This window comes from Anser brachyrhynchus (assembly GCF_964034855.1).
Source record: "Anser brachyrhynchus genome assembly, chromosome: 28".
Taxonomy (NCBI): domain Eukaryota; kingdom Metazoa; phylum Chordata; class Aves; order Anseriformes; family Anatidae; genus Anser; species Anser brachyrhynchus.
The window spans coordinates 2,475,856-2,486,948 of record NC_137721.1 but is presented as its reverse complement, the minus strand read 5'-3'; the positions used below and the strand labels follow the sequence as shown (position 1 = coordinate 2,486,948).

General features: G+C 43.4%; 1 protein-coding gene across 2 annotated transcripts; it reads right to left on the bottom strand.

The window, feature by feature from the left end:
- Positions 1-5,000: 5,000 nt before the first annotated feature.
- On the bottom strand, positions 5,001-7,089 carry LOC308183816 (uncharacterized protein). Of its 2 annotated transcripts, none has more exons than XM_080570242.1 (2): positions 6,982-7,089; positions 5,001-5,995 (listed from the first exon to the last, which is right to left on the bottom strand). In XM_080570242.1, exons 1-2 carry the CDS (start codon positions 7,072-7,074, stop codon positions 5,435-5,437), a joined length of 654 nt encoding a protein of 217 aa, XP_080426368.1. In that variant the 5' UTR covers positions 7,075-7,089; the 3' UTR covers positions 5,001-5,434. The 2 variants fall into 2 exon arrangements, with proteins under 2 accessions (XP_080426368.1, XP_080426369.1); XM_080570243.1 differs by lacking the exon at positions 6,982-7,089 and adding an exon at positions 6,364-6,384.
- Positions 7,090-11,093: the final 4,004 nt, after the last annotated feature.

Here is an 11,093-nt window from a genome sequence, read left to right as displayed (position 1 = left end):
CTGTCTGCGAGACACCACTCTCATAGCATTCAACAGCTTCTGCCTTTATGATAATTTTCCTCCCCCACCTTGCCATACAGCTGGCTGGAAATCAATTATCTGAGCCAGTATTTCCTGCTGAGAAATGGCAACATTCAAAATCCCATTTCTGATTCTTTTAGAACTTAAAATATTCTTTCTGAGCAAGCAAAAGCTTCCTTTCAGTGTTAAGAACTTCCAAAGACTGTTTTTCTCTCAGCAGTTATAGTATATCTGGGACTCAAATTCACAATTAATTGCTTTGATAGATTCCACGGGAACGTACTTCAGAATATTATACCTTGCAGAACACCAAGTTTCCTTAGTTTGCTCCAGTTCAGGGTGAAAAACACTTGCAAGATTTTATAATCCCTACATAAATATTCAATGTCTGAGAATGCAGTTTCCTCCATGGGAAATCTGGAAGGCAAATGTACATGGGCCCAAGTGTATGTGAGCCCTATATGTATGTGTATGCTTAAAGGTGATTCTTTGACTACTAAAAGAAATCAAAAGAGAATGAATGACACAAGTAAAGCACAAAAATATCAGGCAGCAAATAATGAGGTCAATTACAATTTTATTGCAGCATGTCCCAAATTAAAGATCAGAAGGAAATGCCCCCGTGACATATTTATAGTAGAAGGTGAATAAATCCGAGATAATTAATTGCATCTCTTTGTAACATGATTTCTGCCTGCAAACAAAGAAGGTGTGTTGCAAATTCCCAGCTATTCTGGCAGAGCTAACAGGCAGAGGGAGAGCTTGGAAAAATGCATTTGCCTCTTCCACAGCACTTCGTAGCCATTGCTGTTAGTGCTACTTCTGCTTTGGGCATTGCTGCTGCTGCTGCTGCTGCGGAATGCTCTTCACAGGACACTTGGCTTGTCCTTTTGGAGGCTGGCATTGCTCCACACACTTTGGAGGACACTTTTCCTGGCATTTTGAAGGCATTTGCTGCTGCTGTTTCTGCTGGTGGGAAGACATTTTGGCTAAACCTGGAAGAAAAACAAGGTGCCATTCCAGTTAAATTGAGCCCAACACAATTCTCCTTTCTTGATATTAAGGTTTCAGTCAGTTCTTCAGCCTTGATATCAAGCTAAGAATGAAAAGCCTTTAAAATCTAATTCTACCAGTAAAAACACGATAGATAGATAAATAAATAAATAAGTAAATAAGTAACAACAGAAACAAACAAACAATCAAACAAAAAAATACTTGGAAATCACTTAGGATGCTGCTGTTCACACAAATTTTTGTTTGTGACTCCAGTTTGTTTTAGCTTCCCCACACTTCTTGTGTGGGTTCTACGGTGCTCAGCCACTCTGCTGAGGCCTTGGGGCATAACTGTATATAAGCATAAAAGAGGATAAGAGGCAAGCACTGCCCTAACAAAGTTTTGATCCCAACAGGTAAACGGTTACAGAAGAAGAGGGAGAGAAATAATGAGAGGGTTTTTCCTTCTTTCCTTCTGCTCATTGTTTTCTGAATATTTCAAGTGACAGATTAAAAAGCAATGCAAATTGTAAGGAAAGCATGCTTAGATCATAAAGAACCTCAGAGCAATATTTAAAACTGCTGCAAGAGGAGCAAAAAGACAGTGATATTTCTGTGTTGCAAATGTTTTTTGAAAGAGACAATAGCTTGACAGCAATCCCTTCTGGCTACAGCCACGTCTCTGCTAATACCATAGAAAGCCTTAGAGCAGGAGCCATGTCTCTGGCTGTAGGCGTAGGTGAACTGTTCTCCTTCTGTGTGCTGCTACCATCTTGTACAAAAAAGTGAAACTCAGAGCCCCTGGAAATGCAGGAGGCTGTGGTGATCAGCACATGGCTACTCTACATATGCACAATGAGTTGGTGGATGCTATCCTTTGGTATCTGATACAAAATACCTGATGGTTATCCAAAAGGATTCTTATCAGCTCGAAAAAATGATGAGGGATAACACAGGCTTGCTGAATCAAAGAGTCAGCCAGCCACTATGGAGCCTCAGACCGTCTCAAAATAGCATAATATGGTGTTCACCTTCATGGAGGTGAAATTGAAAGTGAGATGGGTTGGAGTTGCTACTAGAGAAACAAAATGAAGAAAAATCATCCTGTTTCCCAATAACAGAGCACCAGAACCCCCGATCTGTAGAGCAAAATCTGCTTGAAGGGACTCACCTAGCGTCTTCTGCTGTTGGAGGAAGGGAAGAAAGAGCCACCTACTTTAAGGAGCCTCCCAACCAGGAGGCTTTTATACGCTTTCAGAAGTCAGCCCTGGGAGTTGATGACAACAGATTAATGTGATGACCAGAATCTTTCACAACCAGAACCTGCTCCACTGACACCTCCATACTCCTGGACTTCAGTCAAGGTCTGTCAGAGATGCATCCTCTTTTGGGTGCGGGGGATTTGTTGTTTTTAATGTAAGGCACACCCAGTCTGGTAATAACTGGCTAATTTATTATTAATTCATCTTGTCCCGACCCTGGGCAAAGATCCCACAACTGAACTCAGTTTTCTGGGCCAGCTCAGATTCACTCTGGAGTTAGTAAGACATTTGCATAAAGGTTAGGTGTCCCCCAGTAATTTTTGTCTGTGATCACCAGGGTAGATCTCTGTCTGGATGAGATATGTTGGAGCTAGACGCAGGAGACCCGTCCTTCCTGGCTCCCAGGAAGGGCAGCAGGCCTACATTTGGCACTCCATGTTTTCAGCTCTTGCTTCTGTCCTTCTCCATTTTCCTTCCCCAAAAGGGGACTGAAACTTTTTATACTACTGAGAAATTGGAAAGTTTTCCCCTTATCTTTTCTTAGAATTTCCCTTAGTTTTTCACTGATGGAAATAAATCTTCTTATTTACAAACACTGGGTTTGGCTTGCTGGGGTTGTGGCAGGATTTCTTTTTCTGGGGATGGACCTATGTTAGAGAAAAATGAGAGTCCTCTTGATTTATTTTTTTTTCCCAGGAAGGAATAGAGAAATTGTTTCAACTGAAACATTGCTCCTAGCTCTAGTGGAAAAGGTAGTTCAACCTTCCTTGTGAATCCCTCAATGCTATGCCCTGTGGGGTCACATTCAGCCCTATGAATTACAGCCCAGTGTCCATTATAGTGGTGTGATATGCAAAGACATGACGGGCATGGCTTCCACTGGGTGTAGGAGAGCAGAAGGTGCTAATGGAAAATCCCACACCTTAATGTCGCCCATTCATTGCTGATTTACCAGGGGTCTTAATGATCGCGTGGTTAACATGGACCGAACATCATTAATTTTTGTAAATGTATAGGAGAACCTTAGCAATGCTCAACATTAACCACAGGTGCATAGGAGAGCAATGTGTCAGGGCTTTTGCAACACATGTTCCTACAGGCACAGGAAGCATGATGAGCACAGCCCAACAGGTCTCTTTGTCCACTTCCTCTAGGGTTTTTGGAGCAGCGTGCTCACATCTATCATTACTGTGCCTGGTCCAGAGTTTGCAGCGGAGAGAGAAGAAAAGAGAGGAAATTTTAAATGACTAACATGTCTTATAGATCTGGATGAAGAAGACTGGACATCAATTATGGGTGACTAACCTGTGGGACAGAGCTCCTTAGTAGCTGCATATGACTTCCTGACTAAGACATTTTCCATGCCTGAAACTGGGCATTGATGTGAAGTATGTGGCAGCAGCAAGCAGTCATTTGTGAGGTTGTGGATGGCAAAGTTCTGTGTTGGATCCCTAAAGGTTTGGGTTCAACAGTAGAATTGGAGGTGCATGTTCTTAGTCTCCCCTTCCCCCTTCTTGTTGTTAAATATCTGGTCCACCACTGGTTTGTTTATTTGAACTGAAGGCATGTTCCGGTGTAGAATTTGTTTGTCTTAGTGAGATACAGTATTTTGTCTATTATTATTCCTATTTGATGATATCACCATTTGGCATTGACAGAAATAAGACAAAAAGTAATCTACTGTCAAACTCTCTACGCCTGCACACAAGGTTTCATTAGATGCTGATTTGGTAACAGTGTTTACACACACCTAAATATAACTCTTTTCTTTTCTAGATTAGTCCTTCTCCACCCTTGACATAATGATATAGTAGGTAGGTAATAATTCTCTTCATCCCAGACATGGAAATTGTATGGCCATCATGGAGACAGAGGTAAGCAAGTCACATGCACGGTATGTAAGACAATGGGAGCGTTGTCTCTAAAACTCGACATCTAAATGGGTACAACATCCATCCAGACAATGGGCCTCCTTCAGTTTCAAAATTGTGTCTCTAGATAAAGAGGATGCATATGTAAGTGGATTAAAATATTATTGTCCCCTGCCAGGTGTTAATGAACCTGAAATGCCAACTACTTTATCAGCTGGGGAGGTAACTTCTCCTCGTTGCAGACGGGGAATGGATAGATAACAACGGCGAGACTTGCCCAAAGCCGCACGAAGTATCTACAGCAAACTTTGGACCAAAACTGCAATCTTGCAGGGCTAGGACCTGTTCCTGAACCACAAAAACATTCATCTCCTGAAGCCGAATCCCCTACTTTCTATCTTTAGTCAGTGAGGATCGTGGGAAAGGTTCCCTGAAAATACCATTTTCATCTCCATCAGATTGATTTAAATAAATAATTAAAAACCCACCAGTATGTTTCAATGCTTTCTCTCTTGGGTTTGGGGCTTTCTTCTGCTTAAATTTATGTTTTAACAGTTCCTAAGATTTGGCCCCAAAATCCAGAGACATAAAGATCAAAAATAATTTTGTATCATTACTCTGAGGTAGAACAGAACTGTGATATCTGTCAGGAAAGTGTTCATCAGCTGATGTTTTGTTTATGGTATTAATATTGTTCAACGTTTTAATGCGTGCTCTCTCTGTTCACAGCACTGCATTTTAGGCACAAATCCTCTACAGCCACACCAGCTTTTTAAAAGGAAACTAAAGGAAGATGTTCTTGGGTCCAAAGACACAGCAACTGGGGGACAAAAGAAAGACAGAAGACACATCATGCCATCGATGGTCAATTTTTATTGCTGCACATAGACATTGAAAGGCAAGAAGACATGCATTAAAAGACAAGATGAGAATTATAGAATAGAAGGGGAGACATCTTCCAACACCAACTGCTCACAGCACAGCCTCTGCAGAATATCCTCCCAAGATGCCCCGTGGTATAATAATGGCCAACCGCAGTTACCAAGAAAAAGGCGCTGAGGTAGAACTAGCAGAAGTAGCATAGGAAGAAAAGGTCCAGGCTGGAAAAATTCAGAGAAATATTTTCCAAGTCAAAGAAAATGTGGGATAGCCATGTCGGGAGAGGTCTTGGTACGTCGCAGGTGGGTCTGTAATCTGTATTTCATTCCATGGATGCTCATGAGCCCGTGGATATTGCAATGCACCAAAGTGTTGGGGGTGCTCGCAAGGCCCATTCAATTAAGGCAATTAGCATGGGTGAGAGCAGACGGTGCTGCATGGCTCCAGGCACACGGTCTCACATGTATCACACTTCTTAGCGCACACCTCCACGCATGCCGGCGGGCAGGGCTCCACACACTTGGTGCTGCACTGGCTGATGCAGGGCTCCACGCACTGGGTGGTGCAGTGGGTCGGGCACTGGGTGGCACAGGGCTTTATGCAGGCATCGATGCATGTGGGGGGACAGACCTCGACGCACTGCGTGCTGCAGGGCTCCACGCACTGGGTGGTGCACTGGGTGGTGCACTGGGTGGTGCACTGGGTGCTGCAGGGCTCCACGCACTGGGTGGTGCAGCATGTGGTGCACTCGGAGGCACAGGGAGCCGGGCAGACTTCCACACACTTAGGGGCACAGACCTCCACGCACTGCGTGGAGCATGGCTTCACGCAGATGTTGCTGCAGGGCTCCACGCACACTGTCTTGCAGGGCTCCACACACTGGTTGCATTTCTGCACGCAGATGGGAGGGGGCAGGCAGGGCTGCTTGCACTGCTCGTAGTAAGACATCCTTCTGGGGTGCTGGCAAAGCTGGAGGCAAAGACAAGAGAGAGACAAGATCAGGACATTTGTCTTTTCTCCGTAAGCCACAGTTCCCAACCTAAGCCCTTAAAACATAAATAGCAGTTAGCTGGTGGACTCAGAAGAGGCCTCTTAGGAAAAGTTGCATGTGTGAATGATTTCTGCATTCAAATACATACAACTAGCACTACCAGATTATTCCTTTCTTGGGAACCTGCAAGCATCGCTGTTAGAGAAACTACAACCATAAACCCTTAACAGTTGCACACAGTTTAACTTTGAAGAAGCCATAACGTGAAAATAGTCTATTTCCTTATTTTCTTAATTAAGTCGTCAGATGTTCCAGAGCCCCCAGTTTTTCAGTTCCTCAAACATACCACAGAGCACATCCCTGTTTGTGTAGATGTTGAGCTGCTAATCCCAGAGGATAAAGCCCAAAGACCACAAGTTCAGACGCTCTCCCTGCTGTATATCGTGGTTCATCATTGGAGTTGCATCAAAATTAATGGGCTTATCCCTTCATAAGGGAAGGGTTGGGCCAGAGGCTGCAGCTCCTATTTCTGATTGAATTCCTCATCCTGATTTCTCCCAGATGCCTCCTGCAGTGCAACCCTCAGGTGTCCTGCAGCTTCCTTCTTACTGACAGTGCTTCTTCCCAGCCATCTCTTTTGAAGTCCCAGGTCTTACTCTGCAGCATCCAGTAATTTATATAATTTCCTGACTTAATGAGGTTTAAATAAATTAATGAAGATTGAATATGAAGGAGGATAAGAGACAGATAGTTTCTCAAGAGGTGACAGGATGTTTGCAAGCTACTTAAGGAAGAGCAAACTCTAAAAGGGTCAAACATTTCTCCCCCCTATCCCAAGACAAAATCCTGGAACAGGAACACTTGAAGCAAAGCTCTCCTGTGATAGCTAGTATATTCTTTTGACCAGAACAACCGAGTAACACAGTTATCATATTATTCCCTGATAAATCCAAGAAAGACTTACCAGTTCACCAACACAAGTGAGTGAGGGAGAAGTCAAATGAACTGATGTGGGCATCAAAATGCAAACCTTTTTATATGGCTTGCGTGGCGTCATCTCCGGAAACGAAGGAGCCCAGGGGTATGGACACCTGACCACTAACAACTTGAATAAGCTCCACCTATACATGCTTTACATATTTGTTTACAACCTAATTTTTGATGGAAACCTTCTTCCAGGCAAGGCATGTGATCCTGAGCAAATTCTGTTTCCACCTAATACCCAAGTCATGCGGTTCCCAACGGGAATGACACAGTAATCAAAAAATAATAATCAGATAGGTACAGCATTAATTGCTTTTCCAAAAAGATTTAGTATGCTTGGATATTTTAAACTCCTTATTTCCTAAATGTCTGAATGATACCTTAGTTGTATTTTCAATGAAGTAAGTACAGATGGCTATTATTAGTAAAGATGGGCAATTGATTTGATTTACTATGAGAAATCTTTTGTCCTAATTCTCATGGTAAGAGGGAGCTAATGCTACAGTGTGCCATCAATATTTCCACAGTATATTGAGGTTTCTGTTTCTCCAGGACCTTTTTAAACATTAAATACACCCAGCCCCTTCCTCTCCATACTGCTGCCCTATTAACAGCATTCATGCTTGGCAATGCCAATGGTGACACAACTCCAGTCACCCTGAGGACCTCTTCAAGCCATTCGGGGCAAAACAGAGGGGCACACGTTTTAAAGGCCTATTTTTTCATTGCCAGAGCAGTGTAAAGTACTTCAGTTTAAGTGGATTTTAGGCCCAGAACTCCATGTTAGCTATTGAAACATTTTCCTAGTTGTGATATGTCACTCAGCTTCACAGCACAGAAAATCTTTATTTCTCCAAGATATTCCAATCACAGAGGTGGAATATGATCACTGGGCTACATTTAGGTGGCCAAATTCCCCAACTAGATCACTTACAAAACTGCTGAATGGGCGGAAAAAAACAGCAACAATCCATTCAACACGAGCAGTGCATCCTGTTTATACTAGACATCAGGAGTTCTGCTGGAGAATGACAGGCATCGGCGCCAATTCCTTTCTAGTGTTTACATGGGGGAACTGGAGTTCCTGACCTAAACTCATGTGAGCAGATTTGCATTGCTCTTGGCATCTTCCTGGGAGCACTTCATGGTTTGTTCATTCTTTCCACTCCTCTCTTCATTTGCAGCATAGACGTGCTGCATCATGTGCCTTTTTTCCCCCCAGACTTGCACCAGCAGCTTTTCTGGATGACAGGAATAGGGACTTGTAGAGTGGGTCTTGCTCATGTTACGTATCTGTTTCAGGGTGAGGAGGAAGAGCCATGACTGCAACAAATAGGCCCCACAGATGATAAACCATACTGAGAGCAACCAGATGAGATTTATGTGTCTACTATTTTGATGGATAAACATCTCCCCATCTTCTCCACCTAGCACTAACCCTGCTATGCAATACCAGCAATTGCCCTCCAGCTCCTCTAGGTCCCCTCGCAGCAGCTACCTCCATCGCTTATCCTGCTGGGGGGGTTCTCTTGGCCTGGTTTGTACCGTTCATGCTTTCCTGGGGCTCCAGGCTCATTTCTGAAACCAATGGTGATGACTGGTTCTACGTCTCCCTTTCTATAGTGTGTTATTGTGAACCCTATTGTTATATTTGATTAGCAAGAAATTGTAACAACTTCCAGGAGAAATAGATATTTTAGGAGATATAAATTGATCTGCATTTGTAATATGTGGGAACACCAGAGGGATGGATTATTATTTTTAATTGACACTTATTTGTGGATCTCTATTATATTTATGAGCAATTTGGCTATTTGACTAGTCACATTAAGTTCAGTGAGTCAGGACTCCACAGCGACATCCGTTTACGGCCATCATCTTTTGGCAAAAGAACTGGAAAGAAATGATTTTCCAAAGCTGCAGCTCCTGGGATCTACTTAATTAAATGGTAGACATTAAGCTCACTTGCAGAAGCAGTGGCTGGTGCAATGAGTAGCTATTTGATGAAAAGAGGACAGCAGAGAGCAACCTGAACAAGAAGAGGTTCCTGGATCCCAGAAGGAGTCAGAGTGACACTTCTTCTACCCAGAGGTTTGGCTGGTGCTGCAGAAGAGGAGCCCCTTGGGCAAAGTACTCTGGTGTTCAGAAAAATGTTTATGAAGAAATCAGTAAAAAAAAAAAAAAAGGCATAGTCAACACACTTGGTTCCCAATAATCCAAGAGAGACCTCATATCTCACCACCAAGAGCTACCAAAGATGGTGGCACATCCAGACTGGAGATCTCTTCCTATACCTATAAAAATTTTGCCTGCAGATGTGAAACACACCATGGTCACAGAGATGTGATTGTTAACACAAATACACAACTTCAATATCTGTAGATGTCATAATTTTTGATGGAAACCTCCTAAACTGAAATTCTTCCCTGTGCAACTATTTCAGTATGCACTGCTTTGGGCTGTTAGCTGGATTTCTGCTAATGTAAAATAACTATTTCAAAAACTCCTAAAGATGTCAAAAGTATGACACCTGTGGCTTTCTTTGAATCCTTTGGTTTACCCAAAAACTTCCTAAATAAGATTTGTTCCTCTGTTGCATCTAGCACCGGCTGGCATTGGGGATTTCATATGAGACCCTGTACTGGAAGAAGCTTTGTGTATGCGCAACATCCCATATAGTACACTACCCACATTTGAGTGAACAAAGCATTTTCATAGAAATCAAAGATTCTCCCCCTGTTCTCAACATGGCAAGGCCTTCCCAGGACATTCCTGCACTTTGCTGCAATTAAATCTTAAAGTCCTTGGCGTCATTACACCTGACTTTCCCCTCTCATCATTCCCTACCACAACTGGGAACATGCACGGCACAGAGGGCAGCTTCCAGGGCGGGCCGGTCCCAGGCTGCCCGACCTCGCTCCAGCTTTGGAAATCCTCGCATAGCTGAGATGCCAGGAGTCTGAGTGCAGAATGCAATTAGCCTCACATGAAAACAAGTGGCTTGTCTAGTCCATGCCCTCAGGACTATTTGATCAAGTAATTACATCATTACTTCTGGGGCTGAGAGGATCCCAAACTGCACTATCCGCCTCTTTTCCTGTTTACTCAGGAAGGTGAGTGCTCCATGAAGAATGACAAGTGAGCATCTGAATGCAATTAAATCTGAAAAAGAGGAACTAGCTGTGGTTGACAAAAAATAACTCATCCATTTTATCTTTTGCCTTCCGACTACTGCAGGTATTTGCTCTGATTTCCCAACACTTTGGAATGGGAATCTGGATTTCTTTAGGACTTTTATTTTACTGAACAAAGCAGTGTCCTGATCTCTGAGGAATACATGTTAGAGCTCAGAGCATGTTGCCTGAGAGCAAAAACTGCAGGCCTTCTGTAGTTGTTCATGCTGAACTTCACTTTTCTCCCAAACGTTTATGAGAGTTTCATAGAGGTAGTGTAAATTTTCAGTGGTTCAGGAAGAAGGGTCTCTGTTCCTCGTCCTATGGCATAAACTTGTTATGCCCACCTAGTGATGAAGTGTCTGCTCTCTGCTACAAAGGCCCCATCCTTTTAAAACACTGAGTTTCCAAGTTCATATGTAGGATTAAAGATAATGCAAGATTCAGGCGATCAGAAGGATGCCTTAGAGAAAGATTTTAAGGAATAATCTTTTCTGAATGTTATTTTTTTCCATCTACAGTTTCTTATTTCCCAGAAGAGTGTTCCATTGGATTTGGGAGCAGGAGCAAAAGTAATATTTGCTTGCACAGAACATTTAAGTGAGTTTTAGAGGAGCCTTGGAGTCAAACCAGACCTCCACAGAGGGGTGATTAGGAAGCCTCAATTGCTTTGGTGTTTCTGTTGGGCAGCATTTGTGCTTAGGCAATGCCTTAGCCCTTGGCAAGGACCCTGCGCCCGCAAGTGCTGCACAATCAGCAGGGAGAGCTGGGCTCTTCCACGACCCACTGGGAGGGGAGGATGGAAACAGGAGAGCCACGAGGGTGGGGTGATTTGCGCGAGGCCGGATCTCCCCAGCCGCGTGCAATGCCACGTCCGCCAGGTATGAGTTATCACGTCCCACTATTGGTCCATCTCCTC